This window comes from Symphodus melops (assembly GCF_947650265.1).
Source record: "Symphodus melops genome assembly, chromosome: 16".
NCBI lineage: Eukaryota > Metazoa > Chordata > Actinopteri > Labriformes > Labridae > Symphodus > Symphodus melops.
This window is the reverse complement of record NC_136706.1, coordinates 8699297-8717214: the sequence shown is the minus strand read 5'-3', so window position 1 is coordinate 8717214 and position 17918 is coordinate 8699297. Positions and strand designations below refer to the sequence as shown.

Sequence of the window (17918 nt, the reverse complement as noted above, 5' to 3'; positions counted from 1 at the left end):
TGTACGAGACACAGTTTCTACTAGGGCCTTTGATGGAGCACAGAGGGGAGAGGGTGGATGTAAAAATAAAGACAAACTTTATTGATTGTCGATGGAGCACTGAGGGAATGCTACTTTCATGACAGGTTTTAAAAACGACAATCACTGCCTCAAGGCACATTTACTTTAGGCTTTTTTTTTTTTTTTCAAAGTCCAAATTTTGGCTGTTAAAAGAAGTTTTTGTATTTACTGTATCTGGATTTGATATGTCAGGCATTAAACCAGGATATACTGAGTGACACATTCTGCTTTGAGTTTCACACCTTTGTTTTCCTTTTGAAAAAGTTAATCACAATTTTTTAAGAGCAAAAGAATGAAAGAGTCACCGTAAAATTTTGCACTTTATTGATAATGAAAAAACAAAAAACATAAAAAGCATACAAATTATAATCCACCAACAAGCCATCACGATCAATGTTACATAGTGAAAGAAAAGGATCTGGCATGTGCAGCTCACAGTCATTAGGTGTCACTACTCTAAAAGGCTGGCTAATTTCTACACATTGTGAATCAGTGGAGGGTATTGATATGCTTCACAGGTTCTTAGATTGGCAAAAACTTCACAATTTAAGCTACAGAAATGCGGCACGCAAAAAAAGGTAAACAAGATGGAGTCATTCAGCGTGATCGTTGCAGGAAGGTGTCGTTAGTTTTAGACAGTATCACGCCGCCTGTTTGCTGCTTCCTGACAAGAGTTGACATAACCCAGGATTTCTTTATAAAAGAAACCTCCAATATGTTACACAACGAAACACACTATGCTTGGGAAGAAAACAACACGTCACTTTTAATTCAATTACATTTGGGTGTTCCAAAAGACAAAGACGACTTTAAGGCTGTGGGGAGGAACGAGATGCTCAGGTGATCCTGACCATGGAATGTTTGGAGCAAGAACTAACAATCCTGTATGCTAATGAAGAGGCCTGGGATTTTAAAAAATGCATAAAATAAAAAGTTGAATTACAAAAACTTTTCTTCAATTCCTTTGTCAATGATTGGCCGCCCTACCGGTAATGACGAGGCGGTGGGCTGTGCTGCGGAGGGTGCCTCCTGGGAGGTGGGCTATGGCGCGACATAGCATGGCGTGGAGGTGACTGGTAGCGGGGAGGGGGAGATCCTCTGTTATGGTAAGGAGGTGAATAGCGACCTCGTGACCTTGAACGAGAGCGTGACCGTTCCCAGCTGGCGTTACCCCTCTCCTCAAAGACACGGATGTAGGAAGTCTCACCCTACGGGAGGAAAAGTTAAGACATTTAGTCCTCCGGGAGTTTCGAGAAGACGCGACGATTTTAAACGGCTCTCATCAGAAGTGGAACTCACTTGATGGGAATGGAACTCAGTCCGGTCCAATCTGCGCAACGCGTAGTCCATGTCCTCCCTGCGGAGAAATTCCACTACCCCCTCTCCGTCACGCTGGACATCTGCAAAACAAACGTCTCCTGCCTCACGCATATGATCCTTCAGATCCTGCCAGCTTCCAGTCGGTGGTAACCCTGAAAACAAACATGTGATGGGCTCAAAATCTTCTTTCTCGCTTTAAAACCTTTAGAAGTGCAGGGGCAGTATTTTATGTAGAGTTTATTTTAGAAAACACATTTATTTATTCATTAATGAATAGCATTGTTATGAAGTCTGAGATTGGCATTGATTGAAATGTAAGATGTCAACAGATAAAGAAATGGAATACATTACTACATCTATGAGCTGCTGTACAGCTGAGGTCTACTTAAATTGTACAAGTTCTTTAATGACTATTATTGTTATTGTACAACATGCGATCTGACTCGCCCTTTTTTTTTTCTTCTTTTGCCAATGCTCATTAGGATTTGTAGTTTACTTTCCGATTATTAAAGTGAGTCATTGCTAAACTCGAGAAACGGGTCAAGTCAGGCGACTCTAGAAAGCTTACACTTTAAGGTGTGGGTCATGGAGTAGAGTACAAACATGTTAGTGAGGAGATGATAAGGAATGATAAGCAAGAAGAAAATCACACCTACCTGTCACGAGAGTTGATTTTAGAGGCAATACGATTGGTTTTAGTGTTTAGTTTATTGTCCTGAGTTAAGGAGCTGACTGGACCTCATCCAACTTTGTCCCACTGTCCTCCAGTCAGTCATGATAGATAGAAACATTTCTGCTAAAGCGTCCTTTACTAGTCCTCTTGTCCTCCACTGTGCCACGAGAGAAAAGAAACACATCTGCCTATGTTTCATGATGAACTCTACAAGTCCCCTGTCCTCCAGTCCGCCATGAGAGAACAAAAATACACAACTATAATTTGACTTTGGTCTTTTCCTAGGCCTTCTGTTCTCCATGTTCGCTTGAAAGAGAAACACCACTGCCTACGAGCGATAAAGGGCCAGTCCGCCATGAGAAAGAGAAACTTGTCTTCATTTAGAGATCCTCTTGTCCTCTTCTCTGCCGGGAGTGCGAGCAGCATATCTACCTGTCACATCACTCTCCTGATGTTTTCCACTAGCCTTCACTTTCTCCAACTAGCCGTGAGAGAAAACCAAATCTGCCTCCAACGTTTCACTTTCTCAACTATTCTGCTCGTGCTCCATTTCGACGGAAGAGGTGAGTAAATCAGGTTGAGACCTCCAGAAAAAAAATTATTACACATTTTGGTTTTTAACATCTTCCACTAGTCCCCTTGTCCTCCAGTCCAATATAGAAGCCTTTGACATGTGGGCTTTTATTCGTCTCCTTGTCCTCCAGTCAGACATGATAGAGGAATGTACCTGCCTATGACCCATGACATCTTTAATTAGTCCTCTTGATCTCCAATTGGCCGTGAGAGATTGGAATTCATTTTCCTACGACTTCTGACATTATCCTAGTCCTCTTGTCCGCCAAGAAAGAGAGAAACGGAACTGCCTAGGCCTCCTGATATGCTCTATCAGTGTTTTTCTCCTCCAGTCTGGCTTGATTGATAAATATAGCTGCCTATGACCTGTGACTCTCCTTGACCTCCAGTTAGTCATGTGAAACATACATGCTTTTTTCCTCCAGTCCTCCATGAGAGAAAGAAAGATTTCTGCCAACACAACCTTACTAGTCCTCTTGTCCTCCAGTCCAGTATGAGATACATCTCTGTTTCCCACTCCTGTTGTTTTCTTAACTTGTCCTCCAGTCCGCCATGAGAAAGAAAAATATCTACCTATTACTGAGCAGGCACTTTCATCGTCCAATTTTCCTGAGGTCAGCCATGAGAGAGGGGGAGAATTAATCTGCCTACTACTTTTGAAGTCCATCTAATAGAGCCATTGATCTTCAGTCCGCCACGAGAGAGAAAGAAACACATTTGCCTACGACCCTCAAATCCACCATCCTACAAATCCTCTTGACCTCCAGGACTCCATTAGAGAGAGTAAAGCTATAATTGGCTATGAGTCACGACATCCACCTACCAGTCACTGTGACCCGGAATTCAGATCTCCGGGTTGGGGGTCCAAACCTTCCTCTGGGTCCTCCTTCTCCTCCTCCTCCTCCTCCACCTCCGCGTCCTGCTCCACCACCACCACCTCCCATCGGACCAAATTTAGCACCAGAAGATCGAGGATACTCTACTCGCAGCTTGGAGTCTCCATATCCATAACCATTCCTTCCATAGACAGCGTCATCTGCATCCCTAAGAGAAGAGAGCAAAGAACCCCTTACCAATGTACGCCTCTTTGAGTGGCAGAAATAGATCTGGACAGGCCACGTCCATCCATTCCCTGCTGTCAGCTTTAGGTGTCGTAAATGGCGAATGTGTTTCATCTTGCCATCCCTAAAACTCACCGTGGGTCTTCAAACCGGACAAAGGCAAAAGGTATAGTGCCTCTATTGTTCTTCAATTCGATATCACGGATTTTTCCATATTTGTAGAAGAGATCCTCAATGTCTCGCTCCTGGATATCCATGGGAAGATTCCCCACATAGATCCTTCCATCGGACATGGTGGTAGAGTGAGTGGCTCTGCTGACACAGAATGGGGGAAACCGCTGCCTTTAAGGTGACTGCTTGCTTATATATACAAAAAAAAAACTCTGGATGTTGTCCTTATCCTTTTTCTAGTCCCAGTCCAAAACTTGGTCCAACCTAATTTTCTGAATTCAGACCAAATAGATACGACTGTAGCAAAGGACGGTCAAGACAAAAAAAAATGGCTCAGGACCCGGGATCCACATCTGGAAGCTTAAAACACAGAGTAATAGAGGTCCAACAAAAGCTTTACAGTCTGAAATCATGAGCATCTTGTAGAGAAAAGCGAACTCATAATAAGCACGATTCAAAAACAAATAGCTCCTTTCTCATCATGTAAACATTCATATGTAAATGTGTTGTGTCAAATGTGTGGACAAACAGGATCTTGCATCTTAAAATTATTTAAATTTGATAGATATTATTTCCAAAGCATCATTTGTTGAAGTAATCCAACCATTTATTCACAGGTTTCCTTTATATTTGACGTGTATTTTCTTACACAAGTCATCCGCTAATACACAATGCAAATGAAGACGCAACCTTAGACTATATAAAGTGCATAATCACAGATGTGTAAAAAACCCGACAGATCTTTGACGGCAACAGGAGTAAATACAAAAAGGGCTGCTTTATATGTCTTTACACATGTTGCAGGCTGTGGTTGAAAATACTACGGGGACAGGTCTGACTAATTATTAACCTCGTTTATCATCAACCCCACCGTTTAGTAGCTTTCGTCATTTACCTTATAAAATAAAAAACTTGGAGAGGTTGTGAATCTACACCGCCTCGTTCATGTCTAAAAAACCAAAGCACATTATGAATTAACAGAGGTTGGTTTGTTGATTTCACTGATAATTATGATGACAGCTCATGTGAACAGATGTTGTTTATAGCACAGAACAGGTTAAACTAGATAAACAGAGACCAAGCTAACGTAGGTTTACGTTACAGATGATAAAGGATAAAACAGCAGTTAATGAGAAGTAAGCTCAGTTACTTTGCTTTAAACACGAAACAGAACTCGTTTCAAAAGGCTTTACTTGAAAGTGGACGACAGCGTTTCTTTGTCAACTCGTAGAGCTAACGAGTTTTTCCGCTAAACTGCACCAACAGTTATCACACTAAAACATGACAAGAAATATGAAGTGCACATCAAACACAATCACTGAATATCGCCGGAATAATTACATATATTGCGGGTTACCTTTCTACGCGGCTGAAAGCGCCTTCTTCGACGATTTATTGATAGTAGCACGCAGACTGTAATGCTTCCGCATAGGTTAGCTACTTTAGCAAGTAGCTTAGTGTCTTCTTCTACTCTAAATTCTCGGTAGATAGTAGTGAAGGTTGCTGCATTGTTGCCACCTGCCGGGAAGGAGTCACACTTTTGTCTTCTAAATGCTCAAAAACTTCTGACATCTCGGCAAGCCATTTACGAAAGAGTTGTAGAATAAGCCCAGAAAATTGAACTAAGAAACTAAGAAAAGATGCCAGGAACTAAAAAAAGGTTCCTGGAACCAAAAACGGAACTAAGTAAAGGCTCCAGGAACAAAAAAAGATTAATGGAACTAAAAAGAGGTTCCTGTAATTAAAAAAGGAATTACAACATAAAAAAAGTGTCAGGGTCTTCTCTTCAAGGACCTAAAAATGAAAAATGGAAACGGAAAAAAATAACTAAAAAAGGTTCAGGTACTTCTCTGGAACTAAAAAGAAGGTTCAGGAACTAAGACAAATGTTCCTAGAACTAAAAAAAGGTTTCTGGGACTAAAGAAAGGTTCCTGGAATTAAGAAAGGTTCCTCCTTCAAGGAACTAAAAAAGGTTCCTGAAAATAAAAAAGTTTCCAGGGACTAAAAAAGGTTCCTTCAGGAACATTCTTAAATTAACTAAAAAAAGGTTCCTTCAAGGACTCCAAAAGGTTCCAGGAACTAAAAAAGGATCTTGGAACTAAACAAGGTTACGGTTCTTCTCTTGATGGAACTAAAAAAGGTTTCTGGAACTAAAAAAGGTTTGGGTTCTTCTGTTGAAAAAAACTAATCACTTTCTGGAATTCAACAAGGTTCAGGTTCTTCTCTTGAAGGAACTAAAAAGGGTTTCTGGAACTAAAAAAGGTTCAGGTTCTTATCTTCAAGAAACTAAAAAAGGTTTCTGGAACAAAAAAAAAAGGTTCCTTCAGGGACTCTCTCTAAGGAACGAAAAAAAGGTTCCTGGAACTAAAAATGCATTTAAGAAATGTAAAAAAGGTCCAAGAACCAAAAGAAGGTTCCTCCTTCAAGGAACTAAAAAAAGATGCCAGGAACTAAAAAAAAAAAAAAAGAGAGAGAGAAGACAGAGAGAGTACCAGACAGAGAGGAGGGGAGGGGGGTACTGCTCCAGGATGGTATTTAGGTGCTATTTAAGTTTACATCCTTCCTTGCCTGCTTACTATAGCTAAAGCCCTAAAATAAGATGATTCTAGCAACAAACTATAACAAACCATTTGTAGGAAAATATGTTTATAAGATCTTAAAATAAAATTAACACTTTTAGCCATAATAAAACATTCAATTATTTGTGTGTCAAATCATTCAATATTCTAAAAAAAGAAAACAATGAAACCAAAAAAACATTTAAACATAATGGCAACCATAGAAAAATATTGTGTGAAATACAACAACCAATAAAAATTTTGATTTTGATTTTAGCCCATTTAATAGGCTGGTTGATAGTTTGACAGCATTGTTTCACCAGATAAAGTCTTCGAAGAGATTCATTAAAGGTGCACTATTATTTTGGTAGAGAAATGTGAAAGTTGGAGAAGTTGTTGTGTGGCCTATGTTCATAGGTCTTTACACATACTGTCCCTTAGAAGAACATGTTGTTGTCCCTGCAACACTGAATATACAATGCTACACCGGAAGTTATGGTGGGGGGCGCAACAGTTACACCATAACTCACCTAGCTGTTCAGGTACGCATTTTTTCCCTTTGAATAAGCAGAATTGTTTCACAAAAACTCCGTAGGGTACCTTTAATGAGGACCCCTTTTTTTGTTTATAACACAGCAGGCTATTTTACTTGAGGTAGTCTACACGAGGGCGAAACGCGTGATGCCCAGTAGCGAAGCGTGATGTAAGAAGGCAAGGAAACGCCCCCTGCGCGAGATGCCTTTAAATTAACTCCCAAGCGCGTGCGCTCACTAGGCAACATCAAGGGAAGGTGAAAGCAGCAGCAGCTGTGGTTTGCAAGCAGCCGAGTTCAGAGAGTAAGAAGGAACCAGAAACAAGGAGAGCATGTCGTACACGAAATTTGTCTCAGCTCTTGCGAGGGTAAACTCAGGCAATGTGAAGACTCTCCGCATCTCACCGGGAAGATGTCGCTCCACCGTCGCTTCCACCAAGAGCCAGGAGGAGAAGGAGCAGCAGATGGATGGGTGCACCGTGGTAGATGCTGTGCCGGTTGAACTCATCAGTCAGACTAAAAACTTTACAAATATGCCTTCAAATAAAATCCACATAGACTTCGACAACACCCAGGAAGCTTACAAAAGCAAGGACAACATTGAACTGCTCAGAAGTCTGCTGGTGTTCAAACTTTGTACTATTGACGTCCTGGTTGAGAAGAACAAAGAGGTGAGTGGGTTGAGGTAACCCAACGGTTAAAGTATTTTTTACCTTTAAATGGCTCGCATGAAATTGGATAACTGCGTAATAACTGAATAATTGATCACGGAAAAAAGAGCTATTATTATGTTGCTAAATATTAAACAGCTGAGCTCGAATAAAGCTCTCCTCCTTGTGTTGTGTTTCAGTTGATGGAGCTGAGCAAGAAGTTGTTTGGTCAGTGGATGTTTGAGAAGATGATGAAGATGACCTTCTACGGTCAGTTTGTGGCAGGAGAAGACCACAACTCCATCAAACCTTTAATCCAGAAGAACCAGGCGTTTGGAGTGGGGGCAGTTTTGGACTACAGTGTTGAAGAGGACTTGACACAAGAGGAGGCAGAGACAAAAGAAATGGAGTAAGTATCGACAACTGACTGAGCAGGACCATTCAAAATATTACAATGCAGGTGACTTACTACAACAAACTATTTAGTGTTGCTAAATAATATTTGTCATTATGTGAGTCACATGACCAGGGGTTTATGAGTTGCATAAGGAACTAAACTGAAAAGCCTTGTGGCCTTGAGTGTATTTGTATAGCTCAGTATCACGTGCTCTATTATTTATCCTTGTTCTCTTAAAGACAACGAGACACTCTTTGTGAAACTTTGGAGAATTGAAGTAACCAACAGACATGTGTAAACAATCTTTCACTGTTTGAGTCACCGATGCTTGACAAACAGGTTCATTTCAAACTGGTTCAACCACTTTAATACCATGTCTGTAAACTTGAACTTCTTTCTGTTCTTTTTTCTCTTGCACGATGTGTCCATCTTCACAGCATCTCATGAATCCTTTATGTCCATCAAAAACAAGAAAAAAAAACATGAATGAGCTCGAACTTCTTATCAGTTTATTCTTATCATCTGACTTCCGTCAGGCTTGTTATCAAAAAAAAAAAAACCCACTGTGTCACAAGCAAGCACAGTATTTTTCCTCCTCATAAACAGACTGATACCAAAACCAAACCTAGTTTTTTGGTTTTATTACAAACTAGCGTCTACTATTGGTCAGCTAGGACAAACCCCTCTCCTCTGATTGGCTGAGCTGGTTTTTCACAAGGGGCTGTGCTTTCTGAGAAGGCTGCCAGCTTAGAGTCACGTTCTCCTGGCACCCTTTACTGGGCACACATGGAAGTGTTATGTAATTATCTGTGCAGTAAATAAGCTTGTTTTTTGCAAAAGATTATCTCATTGAGCACAAACATACACATACAGGACTGGATAGAATTCCACAGTCGATTACCCTTTCTAAAGCACAGAACACAGTAGTTTTCTATTCTGTTAGTCATGTCAAAACATGTTGAGTAAAGGGGCTCATCATTAACGCCACCTGAGAAGTTCTCTTTAGTCATCTTGTGCCTGAGGGATGGAAACTTTCCAATCAGGACTTAAAGATAGAGCTCCTGTCCTATGTTCATGTCAGGTTCAATGTAAATGTAAGTGGTCCAAGAAGTAATCGAACAAAAACACATTTGTATTTGTTTTCCATGCTTCTCTAAACTGATGCTCATCCCTCCTTGTTTTTCAGCTCGTGTGTTTCTGAAGCCGAAAAAGAAAGTCCAGGTTTGTAATTCTTTCTAAATTATTTTCCTCAAATGATAGGCTTCTACAGGCCTCATTGACTGTAGAGCTGCTGCAGGCGAGCCTGGGGACATGCTAGTCAGTCAGCGTTTTTTGCTTTGAAAGAATTTTGCTCAGTTGCTTAAGCTTGGTGTAATGCAACACAGATGCCAGGTCTGGTATGTACAGTCAGGTGGTCATGGCGCTGGTTATATCTGGATTCAGGAGGGTCATTGCCGTCCAATAGAGACACTGAAATGTGAATCGGTTCGAGTTACAGACAGCATGTGCAGCACAGGGTTGATGATTCTCTCTCAAGTATATCATTGGCTTAACAGTGCTTTATCTAGTGTTATTTCAAAATCCCCTATTATAATGTGAATACAATCTAAGTGGTAGTTAAAGTGCGACTGTATAATCAAGTGATGTTACGTCAGTTGTTTTGCCTACGAGGAGAATCATTTATAAACCGTTAACGTTTTACCTTCTGTTCATTCAAGGTGCTGATCATCGGGAGAAAAAGTACAAGGCCCATCGTCAGTTTGGGGACAGGAGAGGAGGAGTTATTAGCGCTCGTACCTACTTCTACGCAGACGAGGCCAAATGTGACAACCAAATGGAGACGTTCATTAACTGCATCAAAGCCTCAGGTAAGAGGTTTCACGAGTTACATCGTACTGTCAAATAGATACAAGGTACTTAGTACTGTATACAGTATATATATATATATATATATATATATATATATATATATATATATATATATATATATATATATACATAAGTATAGTTGTGCTTTGAATTTTAGGGGGAGCCTCTAAAGAAGGATTTTCTGCCATCAAAATGACTGCTCTCGGACGACCTCAGTTTCTTGTAAGTTCATGTCTTCAATGATAACTGAAGTATAAATCAATGCATATTACGATGTACACTTTGATGTTTCCTGCACAGCCACCACTTCAATTCTTCGAATGTCAAACATCCATCAGAATTCTGCAAAGTGGCATGACAATGAAATGGAAACTGTCAGTTGTTCAGAAACCAACATTTCCTGTCAGATGTCTCATTCACACCTCAGTGTCATACTCACTTTACTTCCCAGCCAAGAATGATGCAAAAAAAAAAGAAGCTAATATTGACAGTATTCAGGACGTGTTGAGCTCAATCCTTTGCAATGCGACTGAAATGATGTGTTGTCTTTTTTTTCCTGTCTCAACAGCTCGAGTTTTCTGAAGTCCTGGTTAAATGGAGACATTTCTTTAACTTCCTTGCTGCACAACAGGGGATCTCTGATAGGATGGTTCTGGAACAGAAACTGGAACTGGAACAACTTAAGGTATGCCTTTTAGTCAGCGTCAGTTGCTTCACCTGTAAGAGAAGATCAGGTTGTGTTCAAGCCTTTTAGACTTTAAATGCCATGTCCTTTATTACAACATAAATCCTTTAGGGTATGCAGTTTGATAATGGAAAAAAACATCTTTGCAGGAAAGTCTGACAAAGATGGGCGTTGGACCCAAGGACGATATTGAGAATTGGTTTACTGGAGAGAAGCTGGGCTTGTCCGGGTAAGATAGACTCTAATCAGATCAATACAATCAAAAAAATATATGCTTTTGTACAAATTAATGCAATAGAGACCCTGGGAAAAATGTGTTAAGCTGTGCTGAATAGTGTAAAATGCAAAGTGTTGTTAGCAAAACAATGCTTATCTGCGACTAAGATATTTTAAATGAATTTGAACCGAATTCAAAGTTTGTTTTTTTATGGACATCAGATGTTTTAAATGCAACTTTTCCCATTTCTAGGACAATAGATCTGCTGGACTGGAACAGTCTGATAAACGATACTACGAATATGTCCAACCTACTAATGGTACCAAACCTGGAGGTGAGGGACTGTCATGAAAGTATTTCCTGGTGGGAGAGGAGTTAGTGAGCAAAAAAAAAAAAAGAAAGAAATCTAGACAGACAGACAGACACTTTATTGATCCCGAGCGAAATTCAAGGCATTCAGAAGCAGTATACAGACAGGCAGGACACAAGACATTAGTTACAATATACACCCGCTGTCCCCCTCCCTTCTGTATACAATAATCCCCCAAACAAGATTTAGCAGCCCTCCTATGTGACTAACAGTGAACATACTTACAGATTGAACCTGTGCATTTAACACTTGCATGAGACTTAAACTTATATATCAATGCTCTCTTTTCACAACACATTATCTTTCAGGCCTCTGATTTTTCAGATAAATGTCATCAAACAGTTAATAGCCTCATAAAACTGATCATAAAATCAATGAAAAATCAATACATTGAATGCAGGTTAGACGAGTTTCTTTCCCTTCAGAAGTTGCACAACCTTATCATGGTGTGGGAACATTGATGCAGTCAACATCTTGAAAGACATATTGATTTTCTGCCCCCCTGCTGCCGGACTATCTTGTCGTCATTCCACACGTAAACAATGTTTTTTGGACATGATGTGCCGGTGATGTCGCTCTAGATTTCATCAGTGTTGGTGCAAGACAGTTTATGGTGGACTTGATTATGCAGCTGGTGCTATGTAGGGTAATTGAGATACTATTATCAGTGTATACAGTAAAGACACACAGGACACTCAAAGTCACTCAACTCCCACCCAACCCTTGCCCTTCTGTCAGGGTTTATCCTGATCTGTACAGTTGATTTAGAGGGAAAGTCTGACTAGCTGGAATTGTGTGTGTTGGTTGTCTAGACAGGCCAGCTGGAACCCCTGTTGAACAAATTCACAGCTGAGGAGGAGAGGCAGATGAAGAGGATGCTTCAGAGAATGGATATTCTGGCCAAGGTGAGGCGACAGTACCACAACAAGTCAACCTGCGCTCAGTTCATAATGAGGGAAGAGAAATGCTTATTGAGCTGAATTAAACTTTACATTTTGTGTGTCTGTGCTTGTCAGCATGCCATGGAGAATGGGGTGAGGCTCATGGTGGATGCAGAGCAGACGTACTTTCAGCCAGCTATCAGTCGATTGGCACTGGAGATGCAGAGGAAGTTCAACAGAGAGAAGCCGATCATTTTCAACACTTATCAGTGTTACCTCAAGGTGAGGCAGCAGATGGTGTCTTTTCCCCCATGACAATGATGTGAGTGTAGTAGGCTTGGACCGTATTACAGTTTACCAGGGTATTTAGAACCAGCCTATTTATACCAGTGAAATTCCAAAGCTGATAGCTCTGAGAAGGTAAGTGAGAGAGAGGAAGAGGGAGACTTTTTCACACCTTTTCTTCCTCACAAGGTCATAATCATACATTTACAGAAAACGGGGGTATATTGTACCGTAAATAAACCTCGTCGAGTGCTCTTTTGATTGAAAGAGACTTCTATTAAAGTTGAAGAATGATAGATTGGGAGCTCGCAACTGCAAGCTAAGAGCTCAGCTACCGTACTGTAGCTAGTAGGGAGCGCAAACTCCCAAAAGTGAAAACATACAGAACAAAAAGAGCGACAGAGCTGCACAGAAACTGCACATTGTTGACGTTATTGAGCACTATAAAAAAACGTCACACAGGAAGACAGTTTAAACCTTTTTTTTTCTTTCTGAGAGACTTTCAAAAACAAGGTGCGTCTTATATTCCGAATTGTACGGTAAATGCAACTCGCCTGCCGTTGTTGTGATATGCGGCCTGTCAAAACGTCTGCATCTGTGCTTCAAACGCAGCATCCGAGCGAATCTTCAGCACAGCTGGAAACACAGTCACACCACAACAATCCTAACTCAAACCGGATAACGTAGATAAGCTTAACTTCTTGACTATAAATCTCGATGATTAGATAATTTCGTTATGTTATTTGAAACAGAAGTTGTAAGTGTCACATAAGCAAAATTAATTTATGAGAACAGTAAAGTTAGCTAAAGGAAAACGTACGTCTGCAACCAGATTATAAACTGAATGTTATCGCTACAACAATGGAGGATTATCTTTTTATTTTTACAAAAATATTTCTTTAATTTTTTTTTAATAAATACCGTCATAAACTTTATACCCCGGTATAATGGCAAGACGTTATGGTATTATGAAAAAATGTATATTGAATGTGGTCTAATCCTTGTCTTTTCATCATGTCTAGGAAGCCTACGGTAATGTGACTGTGGACGTTGAGCTGTCACGTCGGGAGGGCTGGTACTTTGGTGCCAAGCTGGTCCGTGGAGCCTACATGTACCAAGAGAGAGACAGGGCCAAGGAGATTGGCTATGAAGACCCAATAAACCCAGACTATGAGGCTACTAACAGAATGTATCACAAGTAAGTATAGCAAAGTGAAAAGGCTTTTTGTAGTGCGAGAAGATGTCCAATCCTGACCATCTGCATTTTTGTAATTTGCCTAGGTGCTTGGAGTATGTGCTGGAGGAGATTGGACACAACAGGAAGGCAAATATCATGGTTGCAACTCACAATGAAGACACAGTGAAATACACCCTGGAAAAGTATGTATTGTAAAGAACATTTAACATGTACTAATATTTCTTTAATAAAGTGTCCTTGAAGGATTTGTTCTGAATGGTATTGCCACAGCTGTATGTATTTCATTATGTAACAGCCCTCAAACTTGCATGTTGTTTTCTTTCTTTTTTCAGGATGAATGAGATGGACCTCTCCCCCACTGAGAATAAGGTTTACTTTGGACAGCTGCTCGGAATGTGTGACCAGATCAGCTTCCCGCTCGGTATGTTGGACTCAGCTTGAGTACTAAAAGTAAACGTCGAGTTATGGAATCATGGGGGACTTACATCACAGAGCCATGTGACCAAAGACCTTCCACAGAAACATAGTCCCATAACATGTCAGCCTTTTAAACACTTGCACAACCACTGACTGGACCTGTTCAATCTATAGATAAATGAAGAGCAAAAACTCCTGCTTCTTGTTGTCCTGAACTGACAGACAGGTTGACAGTTGTAGAAAAGATCAAGCCGAACTAAGAAATGTTGTTTTTTATTCTGGTCTATTTATTTTTATCAAAAAAATAAAATAACAATAAAATAAAATAAAAAACAACAATTTTGTCAGGTGTTATGTCAGTACACAGTATCATGTCATGGACATTTATAATTGTCAGCCCATTATCATGAGTCAGTGTTGTCTACATACATGTTTACTACCATAAATCTTTGAAAAATGTAGTTGACAGAGTTAACACTTAGTAAGTTGTGACAGATTTTCCCCTTTGGTTCACTTGAAGCATAGTTATCGACCTTGCTGACCTCTACTGGCACCTTAAATGACAATTTGTCTGCTGCATGCATTTTTGACTTGTACCATTGAACACTCAAATCAACAACATTCAATACCATGTGTGAGTGTGTGTCGACATTGATCTCCTTGCCCTATGTTGCAAACAGGTCAAGCAGGTTTCCCCGTCTACAAGTACGTTCCATACGGCCCGGTCAACGAGGTTATTCCGTATCTGTCTCGTCGCGCTCAGGAGAACCGTGGCTTCATGAAGGGTTCGCAGAGAGAGCGCAGCCTGCTGTGGAAGGAGCTGACACGCAGAGTGCTGGGAGGTCAGATTTTCTACACGCCTGTCTACTGAGTCAAAACACCTCCTCATGCAAACCACAGTGTAAGCATTCCACCGTGTTGACTGCACCACTACCTGCTGACTGCTCCCTGTCGAGGAAGATGAACACCCTTCCTGGGCTTGTTAGTCTCTGAATTTTAACGACTTTTAGAACGGTATGTGTCGTGACAGAGATTTATTTCATTTGCATTACATTTAACGAGACGTCTTTCAAACGTCACCATAATAACACACTGTGGAGATAGAAGTGCTGCTTGGTTAAGAAGTGATGGTTGATTCTTGTCTCTAAATCAGAATTAGTTCATATATCTCAGAGATTTTTATCATAATAAAACATGGTAACATTCAGTGGGATATCTTTGGTTACCGAAGGTGCCTAACTTGTATATAAAAGATGTCCTGTACTTTTTTAAAGAGTCAAGTTTGTCTTGGGTAGCTGTCACTTAAAAAGTGCCTTATGATTTTTGCGCTTCATTAGCTGCTGTACAACTTCTACACACTCCTCCTAGAGGATTGTAAGTTATTGTCACGTTTATTGTTGATACTATATATTTTTCTATTAGTCTACTGGAATACATAACTCACTAGTATTAATTCAGCTCAAGGATTTGAACTACATTCAATATGGTGAAGATCTACTGTATTTGTATTCTCTTGGATTTTATTCATAATCTGGGGTTTATCAAAAGCACAAACGGAGCCTTGCTTTTTATCTCTCATGGAGCTTGGCTGATTATATTAGGAAGGCAACGAGAAGTTAAAATAACCAAAGATCTGATTCATAGTTGTCTCATATTCCAGATTTATTTCTGTTTAAATTAAATAAAGACAAGACAAGAAAAAGATGCTCAAAGCATATATATAAAAAAGAAAAACAAATGATAGTTCAGCCCAGTGTTCCAGCATTGAGGGTCACCACTGTGACTTTTGAGGAAGATACCACTGCAGTACTTTGAGAACATCTGCTCTGTTGCATAATCTGCTGCAGAGGAGAGAGAGAGCCTGTTCAATGTGTTTTTATAGAGGGGATTTCAATACACGCTAAGTCGGTGTCTGAAGCCCTGGTTTTGATGCTGCTCATGATGCTGGTTTTAAAGGCCTTTATGAAAGCCACGAGAGTTTGGTAATGTCACAAAAACACAATGTTTTTTATGTTTATTTTTTTAACAGTCTGATACACAACCTGACTTTATTGATTTGAGAGTTTAAAAAAAGGCTTACAATTGATCTTATTTAAACCGTAACAACTTAGTGTACTGTGAAGTCTTTAACTGGCACATTTAGGATATTTAAGTAGATTTTTTGGCTACGTTTATTTTGAGTGCTCTTCCAGTTATATGTACAATTCTTCTGTGATTGGGTTGTTATTGGTGTAACAGTATATGCCATATTTTGTACAGCTGTAAGGAACTATGTAATTATTCAGACAATGAATTGCAATAAACATCCAAATAAATCAGAATTGTGTTGACTCTTATTGCAGCTGTTGATGTTGATCCTTAATCTTATCACAAAGTGACCCAGATGTTGTTTGATGTCACTGATCAGCTACTACGCTTCATGAAAGCTAGTGGATCACCTGTGCCAAATCGATATGACCTACTGAATTCCCTGCCAAAGTCAACAGCAGCTGAGCCAGCGTCTGCATCCACGTCGGCTATGACCAAATAGAACTATCTGACCTCACAAACAACAGCTGGATGGAGACCCTGCTATTTGTACTACTACTATTGCAATCAAACCTTTGTGGTTTCTACTCTAAATAACAACTTTCTGTTATTCTGTCCAGTTTTTGTTCACAGAGTATCTCATGGCCGCCTCAAGTTAATATTTCCAAATTTCCCACCAATATCCACTGCGACCTGGGGAATACTTTCCAAATGATTACAGAGTTTCACCAGTTTTGTGAATACGATCTCAGCAAGGCATGGCAGGATATTTTATGACCCGTGGTTTATTGTTATTTTTATATGTGTGAGAGAACGACACCATCAACAAGCAAGAGAACTATGCACTTGCCCATTCTTTTAAGCACCTGTTTATTCCGTTGTCTCCAGAGGGGTTTAGTGACAATCACATGCTCAGGAGACAAACACAGAGAGAGAGAGAGAGAAAGAGAGTTGATCTTCTCTCATGTCTGTAAATGATATGGCGCGTCCTCTCCTGTTAAAGTCAACCATTTTTTAACCTTTTATTCCCCCCAGCAAATTTATATTTTCAAATACATTCCAAGTCCGCTGTCAGAGCAACAGCTCCTTTCTAACTCTGTGTGGAAAAACGTTACTTGTCCTTGTTGGAGTCTTTGATTCTAACATTTGACTCTACCATTTTTGCGTGTATGTACATGCCTTCACACTGGGCGTTTGAGGGTGTTGCCTTCATGCATGCAGTCATCCTTTCATCTTGCTGTTAAAAAACAAAGTAACATGGAAATAAGCCTATACTGGGGTATACCAACAATGTCTTATAAACACAGTGTTATTACTATTTTCATGTCTGCTCCTGGGATTTAGATGGTCATGTTTCAAAACAGAACCAGCCCCTGGAAGTGTTGGATAATACAGTCATAGCAAACAATCATTGGTGCTGTTATGGAGAAATAGTTTAGTATATTGGGGAAAATAAATGTTGTGGTTAAATGGAGATCAGTTACACCCAGATACATAGCCTATATTTGATTGTTGATATAGTGTGATAAATTGAACACATCTAAAGTACATGTTATGAATATATTCACATATTACATGTAATTCTAAACCGTGGGAACAGTTATGCTGAGGTGTGTCGTCCAACAGTGGCCCACATGCACAGACACTATTCAGTCTCTGCGGGAGGAGGGTTTACGTCTGACCTGTCTTCGTCCTCAGCCAATAAGAAGTGGTTTCAGGAATTGTGGACAGCATGCAGAACAACAGGACTTTTCTTACACCTTGTGGATCATCAGCCTGATACCGCTAATACTATCAACTGCAGGTAAATAAATCTATTTCTTTGATTGTTTCCACATATACGTCCATACTCTTACCTTTAATCCAAAAATAGCTCTTTCTTCACAGTTTGGATGTTTGGATTAAAAAAAGAGCTAATAATTATTATTATTTATTTAGGGTAATGGATACACGGAATTGATATTGTTGGCTAA

At 39.9% G+C, this 17918-nt stretch overlaps 2 protein-coding genes across 2 annotated transcripts; one reads left to right on the top strand and one right to left on the bottom strand.

Annotated features, from left to right (window-relative positions):
• Window positions 1-367: 367 nt before the first annotated feature.
• Window positions 368-5367, bottom strand: srsf9 (serine and arginine rich splicing factor 9). Its single transcript, XM_079363987.1, has 5 exons — window positions 5216-5367; window positions 3823-3999; window positions 3450-3670; window positions 1360-1532; window positions 368-1268 (listed from the first exon to the last, which is right to left on the bottom strand). Exons 2-5 carry the CDS (start codon window positions 3978-3980, stop codon window positions 1044-1046), a joined length of 777 nt encoding a protein of 258 aa, XP_079220113.1. The 5' UTR covers window positions 3981-3999; window positions 5216-5367; the 3' UTR covers window positions 368-1043.
• Window positions 5368-7176: 1809 nt separating this feature from the next.
• prodha (proline dehydrogenase (oxidase) 1a) lies at window positions 7177-16238 on the top strand. Its single transcript, XM_079364361.1, has 14 exons — window positions 7177-7619; window positions 7799-8007; window positions 9182-9216; window positions 9714-9863; window positions 10022-10086; window positions 10433-10549; window positions 10699-10778; window positions 11019-11100; window positions 11949-12041; window positions 12153-12299; window positions 13325-13500; window positions 13584-13682; window positions 13833-13921; window positions 14598-16238. The coding sequence occupies exons 1-14, from the start codon at window positions 7281-7283 to the stop codon at window positions 14786-14788; spliced, it is 1872 nt and encodes a 623-aa protein (XP_079220487.1). The 5' UTR covers window positions 7177-7280; the 3' UTR covers window positions 14789-16238.
• Window positions 16239-17918: the final 1680 nt, after the last annotated feature.